This window comes from Prionailurus viverrinus, chromosome A2 (genome assembly GCF_022837055.1).
Source record: "Prionailurus viverrinus isolate Anna chromosome A2, UM_Priviv_1.0, whole genome shotgun sequence".
Taxonomy (NCBI): Eukaryota; Metazoa; Chordata; class Mammalia; order Carnivora; family Felidae; genus Prionailurus; species Prionailurus viverrinus.
In genome coordinates this window covers 4133630-4155349 of record NC_062562.1, presented here as the reverse complement: position 1 = coordinate 4155349, position 21720 = coordinate 4133630, and the positions used below count along the sequence as shown (strand labels likewise).

At 43.2% G+C, this 21720-nt stretch overlaps 1 protein-coding gene across 1 annotated transcript in view; it reads right to left on the bottom strand.

Moving 5' to 3' along the window:
- LOC125161263 (adhesion G protein-coupled receptor E4-like) overlaps positions 1 to 13439 on the bottom strand; it is a 44291-nt gene extending 30852 nt beyond the window's left edge. Inside the window, exons 1-4 of the mRNA XM_047851002.1 lie at positions 13402 to 13439; positions 9551 to 9643; positions 6148 to 6198; positions 3632 to 3751 (exon numbers count right to left, since the gene is read on the bottom strand). Coding sequence (XP_047706958.1) covers positions 3632 to 3751; positions 6148 to 6198; positions 9551 to 9581 — 202 coding nt within the window. The 5' untranslated portion in view covers positions 9582 to 9643; positions 13402 to 13439. The remainder of the gene's footprint in view (positions 1 to 3631; positions 3752 to 6147; positions 6199 to 9550; positions 9644 to 13401) is intronic.
- Positions 13440 to 21720: the final 8281 nt, after the last annotated feature.

The following is a 21720-nucleotide window of genomic DNA, read 5'->3' as shown; positions in this document are numbered from 1 at the left end:
AACTACTTACAGCTATTTTTTTAAGTGTTTTTATTTATTTTTGAGAGAGAGAGTATGAGCGGGGAAGGGGCAGAGAGACGGAGACAGAGGATTCAAAGCTCACTCAGCACTGACAACAGAGAGCCTGACGTGGGGTTCAAACCCACGAACCATGAGATCATGACCTGAGCCAAAGTCAGATGTTCAACCAACTGACCCACCCAGGCACCCCACTACTTATACCTATTTTAACACATCTTATGCATTTCACATATCCCATTGGATTTTTTTCTGTCTTCTGCCACAGCACCAGATAGTCTCAAACAGTCTAACAAGTGCACATTTTACCTTTGTACATTTCCCTTCTTTAAACAGGGTTCCCCTTCATCCTGGTTCTGGGTCTTATTAAAAAATAAGATAAAATGAGACCTGGGTCTCATACAATTCTTAAGAATAAACTCTACGTGGATCAGAGATTCAAATGTAAAAATGGAGCCATACAAGTACTAGAATTAAACAGAGGTGAATTCTTTGATCTCAGTGTAGGGAAAAACACTTTAATGAAGACTTAAGTGCCTTAGTAAACTTGCCTATATAATTTTTTTAAATTCGTTGCATGGCTAAATAAAATACATAAACAAAGTCTAAAGACAATTGACAAACACAGAGAAAATATTCTCCATGTATACTACTGACAAGGGACCCAGATCTCTAACCTATAAAGAAATAAAAAATTGGGAGAAAAAGAAACACTCAGTAAAAAATATAGGGGAAAGACGTGAACAGAAATTCAGAAAGAAGATACAAAAATGATCCTCTAACATAAAATGTTCAAGGTTGTTCATAATTAGGGGCACCTGGCTGGCTCTTGATCTCAGGGCTGTGAGTTCAAGCCCTACATTGAGCATAGAGATGACTTTAAAAATTGTTTCATAATTAGAGATGACATGAAAAATCTACTGAGATACCATTTCTCACCTAGCATACTGGCAATGCATTCTGAAAACATGTTCTGTCGGCAAGATGGTGGGGAGACAGGTGCTTTCATGCAATGGTGATGGGAATGTCAATTGGTACAACTCTCCTGGAATTAAATTTGGGGTAGATAATCAAGATACATATGGACTTACCTCTTAACTAAGCCACCTCACCTCCAGGACTCTACCCTGAAGACACATCTCCCACAAATATTGGAAAGAGCCTAAGTGTTCAACTAAAATGCCCTCACACACAGAAGAGCGTTGAATAAACTATGGTTTACCCACACAGCTACGTAAAAGAGTGGGGAATATCTCTACATGAATTGGAGTAATTTCTAGGATATACTGTTAATCGAGAAAAAAAAGCAAAGTGCAAAAGGGCATCTCTGGTGTCCTACCAAACGTGTCAAAGTCATGGAAGATGAGAAAAGGCCAAATATCTGTCACAGATTGCTGTCTCAGGAGCATGGCAACTAAATAGGATCCTGAAATGGTTCTTGAAGCAGGAAAAAAGGACAATGAGAGAAAAATTGGTGAAACTGGTAAAAAAAAAAAAGTCTGTGGTTTATTTAACACGATTAGACCAGTATTAATTCCCTGGTTTTTATCATTGTAGAATGGTCATATTGTTAGCTAACCTTAGGGGAATTGGGCAAAGGGTAATACAGAATTCCCTGAGCTGTTTTAAAAAGCTTTAAAAATAGATACATCCAATGTTTTATGATTCCACTTATAGGAGGTCCCTAGTGGAGTCAAATTAATGGAGACAGAAAGTATGATCATGGGAGCCTGGGGAAGGAGAACGGGAAGTTAATGTTCAGTGGGGACAGAGTTTCAGTTTTGCAAGATGAAAAAAGTCCTGGAGATGGAGGGTAGGGATCATTGCACAACATTGTGAATATACTTAATTTCAGTGAACTGTACACTTAAGAATAGTTATAGTGACTCTCACCTGTCAGAATGGCTAAAATTAACAACAAAGGAAACAACAGATGTTGGCAAGGATGCGGAAAGGGGAACACTCTTACACTGTTGGTGGGAACTCAAACTGGTGCAGCCACTCTGGAAAACACTGTGGAGGTTCCTCAAAAAGTTAAAAGTAGAATTACCCTATGAACCAGCAATTACACTACTATTTACCCAAAGGAAACAAAAGTGCTGATTCAAAGGGGCCCACGCATCCTGATATTTGTAACAGCATTATCTATAATAGCCAAGCTAGGGAAAGAGCCCAAATGTCCTCAGCTGATGGAGGGATAAAGAAGATGTGATATCTATATCTATATCATATCTGTCTATCTATATGATATATATATATGCATATATATAATTATGCTAAGTGAAATAAGTCAGAGAAAGACAAATACCGTATGATTTCAGTCATATGTATAATTTAAGAAACAAAACAGGTGAACATAGGGGAAAAAAGGAGAGGCAAACCATAAAACACACTCTTAATGACAGAGAATAAATTGAGTGTTGGTGGAGGGAGGGGGGTTGGGGGATGGGCTAAATGGGTGATAGGGATTAAGGAGGGCACTTGTTGGGATGAGCCCTGGGTTTTGTATGTAAGTGATCAATCACTAAATCCTACACCTGAAACTGATATTATACTATATGCCAACTAACTGGAATTTACATACAAATTTGAAGTAAAGAAAAAAACATACCAAAACAAAAACAAAAAATGTTTCACAAGTAAAAAAAGTTACCATGATAAATTTTGTTGTGTATATTTTACAATTAAAAAAATTAATTTAAATAAATAAATCCAGTATTGTCTGATTTCACTCACAGGAGGTCCCTAGAGGCGTCCCATCCACAGAGACAGAGAGTAGATGGTGGGAGCCAGGGGTGGGGGAGGGGGTGGGGAGTCTGTGTTTCATGGGAACGGAATCTCGGTTTGGGAAGATGAACAGGTTCTAGGGATGGACAGTGGGGATGGTTGCGCAACAATATGCATGTATTTAATGCTTCTGAAAGATACACCCCAAAATGGTTAAAATGGTATATTTTACATTGCATATATTTTGCCACAATAAAATAGAGTAAATCCTAAGTAGTCTACCATGGTTCGCTTTGCCTTCTGAATTTACACAACTCCACCAAGCCGTTATCCATCTCTACCGGTCAGATATTCAGGAGTGGTTTTTGTCTTTGGTGTACTCAAATAGACCTTTAGAATTTGTGGAAATGAGAAAGGCTTATTTAGGCTGGAGCAGAAGGGAGTAGTGAAAAGGGAAACTGAAATACTAAGCTGGGGCCAGATCGTGGAAGATATTGTCAAGATGGTAAGTTATTCATTTGTTCTCTTGGACTACACATTTTTATTGGGTCTCTGTTATGTGACATTATTCTCTGTCCTCAGCATACAGCAATGAACAAAACAGACACAGTCCCCACCCCTGTGGATTCTCAGACAAACAAACAAAAACCAGTGCTTGAAACGTCAACGGTCCTGGGAACTCTACCTTCCTCTAAAGAAAAACATGAAGCCAGCCTCAGAGAGAGTGAGGGGGACACAAAGGGTAGGGACTTCTCTAGGGGCACTGAGACAGCCCTGACATTTCCATCCTGTAGCACGACTTCATCTTTACGTCACTGGCACACCCATAGAACACATGCCCCTGCCTCGTCCAGGGATTCCAGGATGATGTGGATTCCATCATTACCTTCACACTTCTCATGGGGCTCAATGTACTTCCTCCCAGACACGGACTGAAATCCATCTTTACAAGCACAGTGGGTACTGTTGAAGCAGCTGGCATTTTCAGGGCACTTGGGACAGAGACCTGCAGAGAACACAGGATCATTCCATTCATGTACTCATTCATTCAAGAAATATTCCTTAAGCCCTTACGATGTCTCAGATGCTGTGGTCAGCAGAATAGCGCTATTAGCTTCCACTGCCCACCCCTCCTACTGCTGCTGAACACAGATGCTTGCAGTGTCTGCCCCACACACATCCAGCCTCAGCCACCAGCACCACTTATGCTCAACAGAACTTCCCACTGTCAGCACCTAAGTTTCTCTACCTGAGGGCTTTCTCTGGCCACCAGAGTCCTCTGTGCTCACAAGGCAGGTTAGCAATGGAGCAGATCCCTCAATCAATGACTGACATGAGTCAGAGTGTTTAAAAAAAAGGTGGGGGGGGTGCCTGGGTGGCTTAGTCTGTTGAGCATCCAATTTTGGCTCAGGTCATGATCTCACAGTTCGTGAGTTCAAGCCCCACATCAGGCTTCATGCTGATGGCACAGAGCCTGCTTGGGATTCTCTCTCTCTCTCTCTCTCTCTCTCTCTCTCTCTCTCCCTCTCTGCCCCTCCCCTGCTCATGCTCTCTCTCTCTCTCTCAAAAATAATAATTAAAAAATTTATAGAATTACCATATGATACAGCAATTCTGTTTTTAGGTATATATCCCAAAGAACTGAAAGAAGGGGTTTGAAAAGATATTTGCACGCTTGTGTTCATAGCTGCATTATTCACAGTAGCCAAAAGGTGGAAACACCCCACGAGTCCACTGACAGATGAATAAACACCATGTGGCCCATCCATACAATGGAATGTTATTCAGCTTTAAGAAAGAAGGAAATTCCAACACCTGCTACAACAACTTGAGTGAGCTCTGAAGACATTACGGTGGGTAAATAAAGCAGTCATCAAAGGATGACTACTGTTTGATGCTACATACAGAGGTCCCTTGAGGAGTCGAATTCCTAAAGACAGAAAGCACATGGTGGATCCTGGGGCTGGTGGGAAGGCAAAAGGGGAATTGTTCAATGGGGAAGAGTTTCAGAAGAGGAAAAATGTTCTCGAGGTGGTTGGTGGGGATGGTTACACAACAGTGTAAATGTGTTTGATGTCACTGAGCTGCACACTTTAAAATGATCATGATGGTGAATTTTATGTTATGTATATTTTACCACAAGTTTAAGAAGATAACAGCTTCCTTGCTCATCAAGGGTAATAACACTGGGGTGCACACTCCTTAGTACATCCCAGCTCCCATTGTTACATGTAACCTGCTTGACAATGGACCCTTATGGCTCCTCGCCTTCCCAGGTAATTTCCCACTCCCACCTGGTACTTCCTAGAATCACCTGATGAGGGAACATATGGCAAGCTGACAGGCCGCAACCACCGCCTCCCCACCAGGTGCAATATATGTGTGATATTCCTCTGGCTCTCCTGGCTGCCCAAGAACAAAGGGAAGGGGAAAAACACAGGGTTAACTAATAGAGACCATAGTCCTGCAGGACCTAAGTCTCCATCACCCCTCCATAGTGATGTGGGAAACAAAGGCAGAAGGAAATGGAAGATACAACTCAATTTCCTTATAATCTGCAGCCCATTGACAAATACTTGAGGAGGCGGGCAGAGTAAAATGTTTCTACAGGAACTCCTTACTGTCTTAATGCTAATGCTTTGCTAGAGGGAAAAACAACCCTAGCCTGACAATAGCTAGGCCTCCAGTATCCTGGGAGTCTTCTTAGGAAATATGAAACTCTCACTAGAAACTTCCCCTGGATTAGACCTCCTACAACCCCATCGTATATAACCAGTTTCTCCTCATGGTCCCGGGGCAGCTCTTCCTGCCCCGGGGTCCTGTCCCCATGCTTCAATAAAATCACCTTTTTGCAACAAAGATGTCTTCAAGAATTCTTTCTTGGTCGTAGGCTCCAGACCCCATGAACTATCACCCCCCAAACTCATCAACCTCTTAGATAAATGACTTGTTCTCAGGTCCTTTTCTCAGGGTGTGCTTCTGGAGGGACGCAACCCAGGACATGGGGAAAAGCAAAAGTATCTCCTGCCATGACTTGGACACAGGCTCTGGGAAAGAAAAGGCACAGTCCACCATCCACCAGCTGTGCGACCTTGAGCCAGCTACTTCTCCAGAGGGCCACTGGTCAAGTGAGGATACGGTCAGGACCTTCTCTGTAGGAATGTCAGGATTGCATGGGATCAGTGTGCAATTTGCTTAGCATTGAGCCTGGTGCAAAGCAAGAGTTACATAAATGGCAATGATGATGCAAAGGGGGGGGGCAGTCCTTGGGAGCTGCAGGCAATAGGAAGAAGGCGGCAGGGATTTATGTGGTCTCCCTTGAAAAGGGCTCCTTCCCCCTCCTTGAGGCAGGTCGCAGACCCTAATTTCCGTTCCCTGGAATTTGGCAATGAGTAAGCTCACCTTCAGAATTTTTGACATGTGATCCTGACAGAGCCAGCAGGACAGTGAGCCCTGGAACAGAGAGAGGGGGACAGTTCAGCTTGGCTGAAGCCCAATGGGGATAGGGCCGGGCATACCCTGCTGACTTCATTGCAGATTCTTCCAGGCAGATTACAAAGGTGAGGGTCAGGGAGGGCATCATATACTAGTGAAGCGGGCCAGGGCCATCTGATTGCAGCTGTAAGAGGGTCTACACCCAGTTTCAATGTGCGAAAGTTTGTGTGGGGGGTGGGGGGTGTTTCCCACACCAGCAATCAGTGCTCTGACACCAGCTAGGTGTCCTACAATTCAGCTCAACTTCTGCACCATCTACCCAGAGACAGCATCAGATCCCACAGGTTAAGGGCTTGCTCCCACAAGCCTGTCCGCCCCCCCCCTTCAGAAGCCATAGAAAGCCTAAGTTGTCACCTCCCTCTCCTGCTGCATTAATGCGCTGGAGCAGCTCAGAGAAACATTGCAGTTACTAGATTGCTGACCTGTTAGGAAAAGGTATCACGCAGGAACACTGGATGGAGGAGGGATGGGGCAAGATACAGGGGAAGGACGCAGAGCCTCCTTGCCCTCTCCGGGAGGCCACTCTCCGCAGACCAGCTTCACCAGCCCCAGCAGCCTCTCGGGTCTTAGGGAGACTTCCTCACACAGGCAAGATTGATTAGACCCTTGACCCTCGGCTGGCTACCCGCCCTCCAGCTCTTCGCCCCTCCCCGAAAATCAGGGGGTGGGGCTGAAAGGGGCTAGCCTGCTGATTACGTGATTGGCTCCCCGGCCCCGGCCCCGCCCAACCCTCCCCGGCCCCGCCCCTCCCCCGCCCCCGCCCCGCCCCCAGCCCTAGCCCCGCCCTGCCGTGAGTTACCCAAATCACCTTATTACCATAACAGAAGACACGTTTTTCATCACGCTCCTCAGGGAAATTCCCAAATGGGGACAAAGCCCAAAGACGTATATCTCATTATAAATCACAATATCATTAGCTGTGCGTCCCGATTTCTGAAAAGTCAGCGGCTCATAAAGCTTTTCTCCAAGCATAGCACCGAAAGGCCAACTGCCAAACTTCTTTCCACATGCAACAGTGCACCTAGACCTGTCTAGACCTCTCGCCCCACACTGTCCGAGGGAGATATAATGTGAGCCCCGTGGGTCCTTTTAAATTTGCTAGTAGCTGCGTTTTTAAAGGCTGAGAAAAACAGGTGAAATTAATTTTATTATTGTGTTTGACCCAATAGAGTCAAGATGTGATCATTTCAACCCGCAATCCAGGTGTGACAAATTATTCATAAAGTGTTTTGCATTCTTTCCTGCGTGTAAGATAGTCTTTGAGACCAAGGATGCATTTCGCATGTGGGGCCAATCTCCACTCAGGCTGGCCTGTTCTCTAGTGCTCAAGACCAACACGTGCCTGGTGGCTATGGCAGTACATAGCCCAGGTCTAACTCCTAGTAACCAGTGCTTTCTCTGGAGTAAGAGGGGATCTGAATAGCACAGACCATAAGAAGCCTCAAAGTCCAAGACTGTGGGAAATTTGGAATGGATGAGCATGTTTGGGGCATGGTCCATTTTGAGGATGACTTAAAAATATCTCCCACATTTTTAGATGAAGCTTTATATGAAAGTTGGGGTGGCTCAGTCAGTTAAGCAACCGACTTCAGGCTCAGGTCATGATCTCGTGGCTTGTGGGTTCGAGCCCTGCATCGGGCTCTGTGCTGACAGCTCAGAGCCTGGAGCCTGCTTCAGACTGTGTCTCCCTCTCTCTCTGGCCCTCCCTTACTCATGCTCTGTCTCTTTCTCTCTCTCAAAAATAAATAAACGTTAAAAAAATTTTTTTTTAAGTTGGGGATGAATTTAGAAATGCAGAAAGCTTTCCACATGTTTCCTAATATCACTCCCTCAAGGTACATATAGGTGGCAAATAACCAGGCACTTGAAAAATGTTTTTTCTTGGATTTTTTTCTCTTTCCTCACAAGCAGGCTGTGTTGGGATCCTTTGCTAAAATCTGGAGGCGTTGGCTTTCACAGCTAACACCAGCCCCCAGGTGGTTTAAGTATGACAAGTAAGATGGAAGTAATTTGAATTTGTACCACATGGAAGGGGGAAGAGTAAGAAATCTGCCCGTGGCCCGTTTGGATGATCACAGAATGAGACAGATCCCTTGGATAAGATAAGGCTTTTTCTGCCTCCTCTGTAATATTTACTATGCTTCATATTATGGGTACTGACAAAAACATGACCTTTAAGGATTCATGATAACAGGCTGAATCATATGACATGGTCATTTCTGTAAAAAAAAAAAAAAAAAAAAAAAAAAGCCCAAATACCAGCCATATCCTTGTGAATGCTTTCTTCACAAAAAAGAAATATTACTTGGTCCCTATGGGGCAGGGGTCAGCAGACTATGGCCCACAGGTCAAATTCAGACCACTGCTTGTTTTTGCATGGCCTGTGAGCTAGGAATGGTTTTTACAGTTCTTACATGGTCAATATAAATCAAGTTTTATTGGAACACAGCCATGCCCATCAGTTGGAGGAAGGCTTGGGGGTACTCTTGTATGGCAGTGCAGAGTTGAGGAGTTCAGAGGGAGACCACATGGCCCACAAAGCTGAGAACAGTAATTATCTGGCCCTTGATAGAAAAAGTTTGCCCACTCCTGACATATACTGGACATCACATGCTTGCTAATAAGATCATCTAACAAGCCTGGTTTAACCCATACCTTGCAGATTCAAAATCCCAGAGCAGAAGGGTAGGTATAGGCCCAGGTCATTGTACTAAACTACAGTGGTCCAACCCTGGACCCTCTTGGTGGTTGATCACTATAGCAGACCCTTGAAGTGTCCCCCTATAGTCTTCCCCTGAAAAGGCTCCTATCCATACAGATAACTTACTCTGTCTTTCAGTAGGAGAGCATTTTCTGCAGGCTGTGGGGGACAAGCCCGAAATGTTCAGAAGTTATGCTGCAGTGGCTATCTAGCTGTGAGAGATGAGGACCAAGGGTGTATAGCCCAGTCTCTTTGCCCTGCTAAGGCACGTTAGGTATTCCCTCTTGGGGGCTCCCCAGCAGTGTTGAATGGCAGTTACCCACAGGGTAACTCACTGTTAACACATCCTTCATCTGCTCTTGTCTCTGTCCCATCTGGCATCCTCCACTCCCTCCTGTGTGCCTCCTGGGATCCCTTCCCAAGTGAACTACTTACATCCAAGTCTTTCTTAGTTATGCTTGGGGAGAGCAACTAAGAGACTCAGTGTGAGAGTTTCTAATAGGACTGGCTCACACAGTCATTTCTGCACAAAGTGCCAAATTTGGGGGAGCAACCCAAACTGGGATATCAGGGTCATGGGGAGAAGAGAGAATTCTTTGTTGCACTCACCTGAGAGCAGGGGCAGACACCTGCTTCCCATAGCACTGAGATATCAGAAGCAACAACTGAGAAGCACTCTCAAACAGGACGTGCCAAGGGTTCCTGGAATATATAAACCCCATGAAAGTCAATTTCGGATGGTCACAGACTTCAGGGGCCAGGTGGCCAATGCTTCTCAAAACATTTTGATTTCTGCCTTTTTTTTTCTTTTTTGAAATTTTAATTAGTTAACATACACTGCAATATTGGTTTCAGGAGTAGAACTCAGCGATTCATCACTTACATACAACACCCAGTGCTCATCCCAACAAGTGCCCTCCTTAATCCCCATCACCTATCTAGCCCATCCCCCACCTACCTCCTTCCATCAACCCTCAGTTTGTTCTCTATTGCTAAGAGTCAATTATGGTTTGTTTCCCTCTCTCCCCTTCCCCACCTCCCCTTCCCGTATGTTCATCTGTTTTGTTTCTTAAATTCCACATATAACTGAAATCCTATGGTATTTGTCTTTCTCTGATTGACTTATTTCACTTAGCATAATACATTCTAGCTCCGTGTGTGTTGCTGCAAATGGCAAGCTTTCATTCTTTTTGATGTATATATTTACACTATATCTTCTTTATCCATTCATCAGTCAATGGGCCTTGGGCTCTTTCCATCATTGGGCTATTGTTGACGGTGCTGCCATAAACATCAGGGTGCATGTTCCCCTTAAAATCTGTACTTGGTGTCCTTTGGGTAAATACCTCGTAGTGCAATTGCTGGGCTGTGGTAGTGGTTATGGTGATGATGGTGGTGGTGATGACAATGGTAGTGATGGAGGTCTCCCATGTCTCTTTCCTGACACCAATTATAACCACGACTTTGTGTGTTAAGGATTGATCCATTATCAAGAGGCGTTGAGAATTCACAGGGTCCTGTGAACCTCCCCCAGGAACAAAGTAGTGGCCTCAGAAGGCCCCTTTCAGAAAAAACTCTTAGTCCCGATGGCCTGAACAGGCTAGTCACACATTATGTGCTGGCATCTAGCATGCAAGTCAAATTTTGCAGCACATACTTCTGTTAGCCTTTTATTCTCATGTCCCAAAAACATTTATGGAACTTCTGTGGTGGGCTAAGTCCCTTACTAAGTGTTTTGACACTATTGTTTCATTGAAAGCTCACAACCACCTTGTGATGTAGATCATATAATATCTTCCCACTCTTCCAGTGATGAAATTGAGGCTTGAAGAGAGTCTGTCACCTGCTCCAGGTGGCACTGCTAGCACAATGCAAAGCTAAGACTTGGAAAAGTCAGGCTGAGTCCAAAACCCACATATAAAGTGCAATGAGATACTAAGCCTCAGCGTTTCCTAGGTGCAAAACATGTAATATAAATAAGCAAGGCCATTTTGGGGAAGCAAGGAGGAGTGTGGAGAACTGAAGATTCTGGGCTCTATCTAAAGACATTCAATTCTACTTTTTCCCTAATTGCAGAACCAGTGGGCCACCAGCTTTTAATATCTGCAATGGACAAATCATATAATTGCAAGCCAAATTCTGTACCTGGGAATCTTGGAGGACTTATACTTGTAATCTCCTGGATGCTTTCCCTTCTCTCAACATCCATTTCCTTTATTTGATTCATGGCTCTCTTCCCTTCCAAAAACCTACTTCCAAAATATACTGTGGAAACTCTTTGTGTGAAGAAATTATGTCTACAGGCACCTAGCAGGTTCAGTTAGTAGAGCATGTGACTCTTGATGTCAGGGTTATGAGTTCAAGCCCCATGTTGGGCATAGAGCTTACTTTTTAAAAAACTAAAAAAAAAAAATCATGTCTAGATGAGGATAATTCTTTTCTGAGGCCTCTTTTGAAACTGGTTTAACTAACGTGAGCATTTTATGTGAAAGAGGTGATCATGTTTTTCAGAACCACTGAAACCTTTAGCAATGCTGATTTGGTCTTTTGGGTCTTCTTTTAAATGTTTATTTATTTTTGAGAGAGAGAAAGAGAGCATGAGCCAGGGAGGGACAGAGCGAGAGGGGGAAGAGAGGATTCAAAGCAGGCTCTGCGTTCACAGCAGTAAGTGCAATGTGGAGCTCGAACTCATAAACCATGAGATTATGACCTGCGCTGAAGTCAGATGCTCAAACAACTGAGCCATGCAGGGGCCCCTCTTTTGGTTTTTTTAAGATCACTTTACTGAGGTATGATTGGCATGTGAACAGCTGTACATGTTTAATGTGTGCAACTCAATGAGTTTGGGCTTAAGTATATATCCATGAAACCATTACCACCATCAAGGCCATAAAGATATCCATCACCTCCCAGAGTTTCCTCCTGCCCCTTTGCGGTTATTTGTGTGTGTTTATGTATATGCACACATACATGTGTGATACAAACACTTAACATAAGATCTATCCCCTCAGCATATTGTAAGTATATAATACAGTGTTGTTAGCTATGGGCGCCATGTTGCATAGTGTATCTCCAGAACTTATCATCTTGTGTAACTGAAATTTTGTACCCATTGACCATCACTTCTCATTTCCCCCCATCCCCTAACCCCTGGCAACCACTGTTCTACCCTCTGCTTCTATGGATTTGAGTATTGTAACTCTGACATATAATGGAGATCATACAGTATTTGTCTTTCTGTGGCTGGCTTTTTTTTTTTTTTTACGTACCTAGAATGCTAACTCGGTGAGATTTTTGACCATGACCCACTATAAGAAATACATTTTCATTAGAGAGAGAGAGAGAGAGAGGGCAAACTGAACCAAGTTTCACAAATTAACATGCTACATTTGATATTTTATAATTATAGTCCCTTGCATTCCTTTTAAAATGCTGGTTATAATACCCACTAAGTTGGTTTCATGACTCTGTCCCCCTCCAGTGGGTCACAAACAGCTGGAAAAACACTGACCTGTACAGTGAGTCACTTTGGCCATGAACGAAATAGACAATCCTTTGACAGTGAGCCTTGCATTTAATTGTGCTGATGTGTTTATCGTGGAGGTGAGGCGTGGGGAGTGACAAAGCTTGTTAATTCACTATGTGACCTCAGTAAACATATTCGTCTTTCTAGGTCTTGTTTTCTTCATTTTCAGTAACAAATTGGTTATATGCTACGTCTGCTTCAGGCTCATTTCTTGAAACTTTATTACAGACATACCTCAGAGATATTGCAGAGTGGGTTCCAGACCCCCTCAATATAGTGAGTCAAATAAATGTTTTGGTTTCCCAGTGCATATAAAAATATGTGTACATTATACTGTAACCTATTACATAATGCAATAGCATTATATCCATATAAAATGTACATCCGTTACAGAAACATCGCTTTATTGCTGAAAAATGCTAGCCACCATCTGAGCTTTCAAGGGTCATATTAGTGATCACAAATCACCAAACAAACATAATAATAATGAAAAATTTTAAACACTGCTGGAATTACCAAAGTGTGATACAGAGACACGAAGTGAGCAAATGCTGTCCAACAAATAGTGCCAATAGATTTCTTGATACAAACCTACAAGTTGTAAAAAAAAAAAATGCTGTATTTGCAAAGTGCAATTAAGCAAAGTGCAGTAAAATAAGGTATGCCTGGATTTTAATTCACCTGAAGCCCCTTAATATATAATTCATCATCTGTCGAGAGCACCAAGGCATTTCAGTATGTTCTGCATTACCACATGTTGCATGACCAGAAGCTAGAAAACGATCCCTACAATAGCAGCTTTCAATAAACAAAGCAACAGGATATAGAACGAGGTCCCCTTGAACATTTCTCCAGTACCAGACATTTTCCTAGACCCAACATCACCTGTGAAACATTTTCTATATTCTATGGAAAGACACTAATCTGTTCTTACCCACAAGATGAAAAGTTCTTGCTTCTTACCCTGGCAGCTTATCAGAGCTAATGAAGAAGGAAGTACATCGCTTCTTATCTGGAACTCCAATTTCTCAAGGAGTCTCGTGGGTGGATGAGAAGGCTGGGGGTGTTGACTGGGCAGCTTGCATAATGCAGGGTCCCTTAGTTCTCTTTTCATCTGGGTAATTTAAATGGTGCGTTACGTTAGGGTGGATCATATTGAAGTGTCTCAGAAAATGAGTTTGGAAATGATGATGGTGTTCCGTGTGGAAAATCAGGTAATGGAGAGTGGCATCAACTTCCATTCACACCAAGAAAATGGATCCAACTTTGGAGAGGCTTCTTTAATTTGGTGAACTTCTTAGCAAGAGAGAGAAGGCCAGGCTGTGGGAGAGTGTATCCCACTGTGCCAGTGTATTTATGTACCATCCAGTTCCTTATTATGGTGTCAATTCTCAGTTTACCATCTTGGGAAAATGACATACCCATATTCTTGGACTTTGAGATAGGGTCACTCTACCCGATTATACTCATCTACTAGGCTGATGAAAGTCTTGATTGGTCCCACTAACATGGTGTCCTGAAATTTTCTTCTAGTTCATATTAGAAGAATCTTTCTAAGAGCCAGCACAGGTACAGCAAAAAACAAAAACAAAAACCCTAGTTTAACAAGTCCAAATACACACAAGGAGTAAATCCTTATCTAGTGATTTACTCCTTATCTTGATTTTGTTGCATTTATCAAGTATCTACCTTATTATCCCTGACATTTATTTTGTAAATTAATTAGAGTCAATGCAGTAAAATATTCAAATAATCACTTAGATATGGTCCACAGGCAGTTAGTCCCTCCATGCAAGACTCAAAATATTTGCACCATGTGATGCTGAGAATGTTTCTTTTGAATGACAAATGAAAGAGAGCTTAGGTTTATCACTGTCAGCTGAGCTAACATGAAAAGTATCTGAACGTTAACCTGAAATGCCTGACCCCAAGAGAAGTCCCTGAAATTCTGAGCATTTTAAGTGCTTGCAGCCTGATTCTGCATATGACAGACTATTTGCACAAACATATGCAAGAATACTCCATCTTTGTGCATGGTCCTCCTATGCTGACTCTAGACTTGACCATGTGGCTGGCTTTAGCCACTGGAACAACAGCCAACAGGATGGAAACAGAGATTTGAAAAGTTCTTGCCTAGTGGGGCTTGCCCTCTGTTGCTGCACTTGATTCCCAAAATCTTCATGTGAAGGAGCCCAAGCTAGTCTACTAGAGGATGAGAGGCCATGAGGAAGAGAGTGAAGGCTCATTAGTTAGCAATCCACCACTCTGGTTGTCAACGTGCCAGTGACAGAAGTAGGAGTAGGGCTATGCTAGATCATCCAGCAACCAGCTGACCCATCAACTGACCACAAATGCATGAAAGAGCTCATCAGAGACCAGTCAGGCTAGACTAGACCAGAAGAAATGTCTAACCAACCTACAAAATCATGAACAAAACAATATGGTTGTTATTTGAAGCAAATGAAATTTGGGGGTGGTTTGTTACACAGCCAAGGCTAACTGATACACTTCACAAAGTGGACTGAAAGAAGTTTTTACACACGTTGTCAGGCATGGTACTGTGTGACTTCACCTTCTAACCACAATTGATGGGACCATTCAGCACCAACAACCTATGAGGTAGCCCAAGCAGAGAAATCTACCTTAGAGTATTTCTCCATATTGGATGCTGACTGGCCAATACATTCAGCTTCTCTCTTGGAGAGTTTGAATGTGAAGCCCCAGAGAGGGATACAGACAAACGGTAGAGCGGCCCATGAGGTGATGAACAAGCTGGGAAACAACAAAAGCAGAAGCCATCAGACACAAGAATCCATCGATGAACTTCTTTAATCCCTATTTAGGATATCTCAGATTTCCTTGATGGAACAGTAGGTTGTCACCACAACAGAATCCCAGTCTGTTCCACAATCCAATCCAAAGAAGGAAATACCCGGTCTAGGGAACAGTTTGGCAGGGTATGGCTGCTTCTCAAACTTTAACAAGCTCATAACAATTCATTCTGGGTGATTGTGAAAGAATCTGTTCTCCATCCTTCTTCACCCTGCTCTGTGCCCTGAGAGGTTGTCCTGCAGGGACTGAATTACCAGGCTTCTCTTGTGCTCTGTCTCCAACCCAGTTTGACCAATGGTAGCAGTGGAAGGAGAGAATAAGGCTGGAAGAGAGAGAGATAGGAATCTTTATTTTCCAAGCTCCTCCTCTCCTGCAGAGATTGCTCATTAGGGCAATGATTAGATTCTTCTGTCACAGGGTGAGGCATTTTCCAGATTCTCCATCCCCTTGCCCATTTAAGCCAAGGACTGAGAAGACTTCCCTCCTATTGTTAGCAACTTCTCCCCCCAATCCTTTGTTGGTTTCCTTTAGCTCTGCTGTGACATTGTGATTTGTGATAAGAAATATATATTTGGGCTTCCTCCTGTTTCTGGCACAGAGCTCCTAAAACCCTTGGAATTTCCTGAGCAGTAAAAGCAATGGGAACATCTTTTGTTATATTCGTAGACACTGAAATGGGTGTCTTGTTATTCATGCAAGAACCTTGTCACGACAACTGGGTTTAAGCTAATGAGGTGACTTTTGAAAAGCACCTAAGGATGGGGGCTGGTTGCCAGGGGGAACCCACCAAAATAGAGGGTTGGAATTTTCAGTCCCATCCCCCAACCTATTGGGAGGAGAGAGGGGCTGGAGATTGCATTCAACCACCAGCCCGCAACAATTTGATCGAGCATGCTTGTGTAATGAAGCCCTTATAAAAACCCAAAAGGATGGGGTACAGGGAGCTTCCAAGTTGGTGAACACATGGGGATTTGGGGAGCTTGGTGGTGCACCTGCAGAGGGTGGGGAAGCACTGTATCCCTTCCCCACACCTCACCCTGTGCGTCTCTTCCGTCCAGATGCTCCTGAGTTATATCCTTTCTTTTAAAAAAATTTTTAATGTTTATTTTTGATAGAAATTAACAGTGCGAGCAAGGCAAGGGAGGAGCAGAGTGAGGGAGACACAGAATCTGGAGCAGGCTCCAGGCTCTGAGATGTCAGTACAGAGCCTGATGCAGGGGAGGGTGGGGGGGCTTGAACTCATGGACCATGAGACTATGACCTGAGCAGAAGTCGGATGCTTAACCAACTGAGCCACCCAGGGGCCCCCATATCCTCTCATAATGAGCTGGTGATCTAGCAAATACAATGGCTCTACTCATTGTAACCAGAAGCCAAGTGTTTCTTATTAACTGTCTTGCAAGGGGAAGCCACATTTCAAGAGAAGAAGGAAACATCATCCTTTGCCAACATGTAGACCTGAAGCACAAAACATTAATGCCACTTCCCCTTTTGCTGCCGTTTAACCACTGCTAGTTTTTTAAAGTCTTTGTTTATTTTTTTTTAATTTAAGCAGTTTTTTAAAGTTTATTTTTGAGGAGAGAGAGAGAGCAAGCAGGGGAGGGGCAGAGAGAGAGGGAGAGAGAGAGAACCTCAGCAGGCTCCACACTGTCAGCACAGAGCCTGATGTGGGGCTCAAACCCACTAACCCGTGATATCATGACCTGAGCAGAAATCAAGAGTTGGACCCTTAACTGGCTGAGCCACCCAGGCACCCTGTTGTTTTTTTTTCAATTTAAAGTTTAATTAGCTAACATACAGTGCAATATTGGTTTTAGGAGTAGAATTCAGTAATTCATCACTTATATATACCAACCAGTGCTGTTTAATTTTTTTTTTTTTTAAGTAGGCTCCATGCCCCAGGTGGGGCTTGAACTCATGACCCTGAGATTAAGAGTCACATGTTCTTCTGACTGAGCTAGCCAGGCACCCCTTTGTGCCTGTCATTTTAATTTTATTTTTAATTTTTTTAACGTTTGTTTATTTTTGAGACAGAGAGACAGAGCATGAATGGGGGAGGGTCAGAGAGAGGGAGACACAGAATCTGAAGCAGGCTCCAGGCTCTGAGCTGTCAGCACAGAGCCTGACGCGGGGCTTGAACTCACGGACCATGAGATCATGACCTGAGCCGAAGTCGGACGCCCAACGGACCAAGCCACCCAGGCGCCCCTGTGCCTGTCATTTTAAAACAGTTGTTTCTCTGCAAACTTCCCATACTTTGAAATGGCAGTAGTCCATAGGAGCGTTGACTGGAAATACAAAACAGGTGAGGCCCTCCACCCTGCAGGAACAGGACGCAAGAACCAAGCAGAGCCCAGTGTTTGTGCCGCATCAGAACAGCAGCCTGGACTTAACGCTGAAACAGTCCTGGTCAGCACCTGGTTCCCTGGAAAGCAACCGAACCTTGCCCTTGGAATATGCAGTTGACCTTGGAAACAACATAGCTTTGAACTGCGTGGGTCCATTTACACGCAGATTTTTTTTCTAGATATAAATACAGTACAATACTGTAAATGTATTTTCCTGATGATTTTCTTAATGTTTTCTTTTCTCTAGCTTACTTTATGGTAGGAATGTGGTCTATAATGTATATAACATACAGAATATGTGGTAATCGATTATTTATGTTATCAGGAAGGCTTCCAGTCAATAATAGGCTGTTAATAGTCATGATTTTGAGGAGTCAGAAGATATACACAGATTTTCGACTGCATGGGAGTCAGTGCCCCTAAACCCTGTGTCAAAAGTACTGTTACTTTTGTTTCAAACAAACCTGTCGTGCCAAATGTGCTTGCCACCAGAGATGGTTTAACGTGGCCCTGCAGGGTGGCAGTGACACATTTTGACTGTCGTAAAAGCCCTTGAACTATACGCTTTAAAAAAACAGTTGAAATGTGAATTTTATATTATGTGATTTTAATCTCAATAAAAAATGAAGAAAGGAAGAAATTACTGGTCCCATTCAAGTTTAAACAGGGAACCTGGTTGAACGTGTTTGGATTCTGGCAAAATCATATTCCTACCCATGGATTTGTTGGGCCTCATTTTCCATAAAATCCAGACAACACTGGCCTTTTGTCTTATCTTTATGGTGATCATGTGGTGATCACAGTGTGTGGGGAAAGCAGGATGTGCAAACAACGATGAATATTAATTCCCTAAATTTCATAACTGAAATTTATGTGCAAATAAAATCACATAAATCACAAATAAGTTTCATAACTGAATTATTTTATGTGCAAATAAAATCACAGGATAGGCTTCGGAGGCTTCAGAATTACACATGTAAAGCTTTTGAGAAAATTTAAGCATGGACATGGAGTAAGAAATTGTGATTGATGAGACTTAGTGTACCAGCTCATGGAGCTCTGTTCTTCATTCAAGGGACAGACAGCCCATGGTGACCTGCAGGAAAAGAGCTAAGAGAACAAATACTCTGACCTCACTCTCCTCCCTTTTCCTGATATCTGTTGGTGTTTCCCATTGGCTAAAACCAACAGGAAGCCAGTAGCCAAGGAAGTTTATCATCATTCTCCAAAGGTGTCAGCATTCTAGGCAGACTACTGGATGCATTTGGAGGGATCAACAGAAGACATCCAGCCCACTCAGAAAAATAAAAACTAAAATATTTGATGCATTGAAAAGATGTCTGCGGGGCGCCTGGGTGGCGCAGTCGGTTAAGCGTCCGACTTCAGCCAGGTCACGATCTCGCGGTCCGTGAGTTCGAGCCCCGCGTCGGGCTCTGGGCTGATGGCTCGGAGCCTGGAGCCTGTTTCCGATTCTGTGTCTCCCTCTCTCTCTGCCCCTCCCCCGTTCATGCTCTGTCTCTCTCTGTCCCCAAAATAAAATAAAAAAAAAAACGTTGAAAAAAAAAAATTAAAAAAAAGAAAAGATGTCTGCAGTGTGACAAGAGAAAAAATAAAGATTTCAAATATTTCACTTTCTCATTTGTTGAATCTCTCCCTGCCATCAGGATGTAAATTCCATGAAAGGAAAGGCAATGTACGTCTTGCTTAGTATCATAGCCCCAGTCTCTAGAGAGTGGAGACTTAATAAATATTTGTAAGATGAATAAACAACATTGCACAAATTCTTTAACATCTCCAAGACTCCTGAGTTTTCTTATCTATGACTTCTTGGGTGTTTGGGCTGGATGAGACGTAGAATTTAGATGTTTTTGGCAAACAATTGGGATATACCATAATAATACCTCCACAGCACCTACCTGTGCGAATGGATATGCATGGGGGTTTTGAGAAGAATCCTCTAGGAGGCAAAAAGAGAGAAGACACAAAGGTGGAGAGTACTGTGTGTCCAGCAGACCTATGTGGGTACTTGGAGGTCCTTTAAGTGAAGAGATAGAATGAGGCAGCTAGATGGTGCCATGTTTATGGGTCAGAAGTGACTCTGTGCCCAAGTAGAACAGCTCTGGGGCCCAGGAGACAATGACAGCCCCAAGCCAGGGAGAGAATATATGCTTCCTACAGCACAGGTCAGGATGAATCTCAGCATTCTGTGGACTGCACTTGGCACGGGGGTGGATCGCTGTGACAGGCAGAACAGATACTTGGGTAAAGTCTATGAGGAACTTGGACGAGGAGGTCAAAGTAGAGAAAGATGGGAGAAAAACATCCTGAGCAGAGACCAGAAGTCACTTTAGCAGCACCCAAAAACTCCTGAGGAGGAATTTTCTGAGAAATGGGGAAGAGGAAGAAAGACGATCTGTGGTCAAAAAGCTAGATATGTAAACCGAGCCAGCCCATGTTTATAGTACAGGCAGATGCTGCTTGAGAATTTCAAACCGCACAGACAGTTTTATCACAGTTGGAAATTACTTATGAAATAAGGTCATGGAAATGAGACATAACCTAGACTGGGTACTGATTATAAAGTGAGGTAATATTCAGGGAGGAAAGTCTCTCATGCTGTACGTTACAGGATTTCAGAGAGAAAGCGTCCCCCCCTCCCCGGATAAGCAGTAGAAATGTCTCCTTCTAAAGCTTTTCTTATTTTTTTTTTAAAGATGAAAGCACTTGATATGTTTTGGCATATTTGGAAATGTAGACACGATTAAATTCTAGGCTCAATAAAGCCAAATGACAATGGTAAAATAAGCAATCCCTAAGATCTTTTAGTAAGTGGAAGGTTTTACCAGAAAGTCTAAGGAGCTGCAGCATCATTTGAAACAAACCTTTTGAAATGCAGTTCAAAATCTCATTAAAATGAGCTTTGAGCAAGTATCGAAGTGATTAATCCAACTTTCTTTTTTATATTTGATGGTCATGGGGTTGGGGGGAAGTAGTCGATATTGTTGATGTCTGTCCTTAATCTCCTTTTTTAGGCCAGCTGTCCTTTCTCCACATTGGCCTGAGCCAAACAGGAGCTATAACGCACCTTCCCCCCACCAGGAGAGCAGCACACAGCCAGTGACTGACAGACACAGGGGCATGAAAGGCTGGGCAACTTGCCTCAAAGGGGGGCCAACCCTGAGGTGCAATACAGGCATCAGAGCTCAATGTGGGATTGGGCTGAACCCAGGTCCCTCTCCTACCACATCCTGCTTCCCTCCCTTTCTCTCTTCTCAGAGCACTCCCTCAATAAATCATGGACACCAAAATCCTTGTCTCAGGCTCTGCTTTTAGGAAACCTTCCCTAAGTCACCTATTGTCATTTTAGAAATAGTGCTTGTAATGGAATTAGCATAGAATTGTTACTGGAAGCATAGAAGGGTCCTGTTTTAGTTGTTGGGCAAGAGCAGGAAATGATTTGGAAAACCCAGAGAACTTGTCCTTCAGAGGCCAGAATATCAGAACACTGTCCTGTTACTGTGGAGCAGACGCAACACTCCCTTGGTGCATTCACTCAACAAACATTGTAGATTTGATCTGTGAGCCCAATCTTCTGCTGGGTCATAGGCATACAGAGATAAATCAGACAAGGGACTCATAGGATAGTCAGAGACAAAACACGTGAACATCTGATTATAACAGACCAAAGTTGATAGCCTTAGCACAATAGAATGGAAAGGTTAAGGCAGGGAGGTGACCAGATGACTCAGAAGTGATGACGGAAAGCTTCTCTATGGGTACACCCTAAGTAAACTTCAAATTACTGTGTTTCTAATGGCTTTTTTGATGGTTTGGGAAAGTTTTGATGGCTTTGGGACAGTTATGTTTTGTGTTTTTTTTCAACCAGACATTAAGGAAGACATACAAGCTTCTTTCCACGCACAACCTCCTAGTAACCCTTAAAAGCACTTAAATAGTAGACCATTTTAAATTTAGCTCAAAGACCTTCCTTACAGCATTGTTTATACTGAAAACTTGGAGATGACAGAGCTCAGATCAAATACATGATGACACATGTATACCACAGATAACCA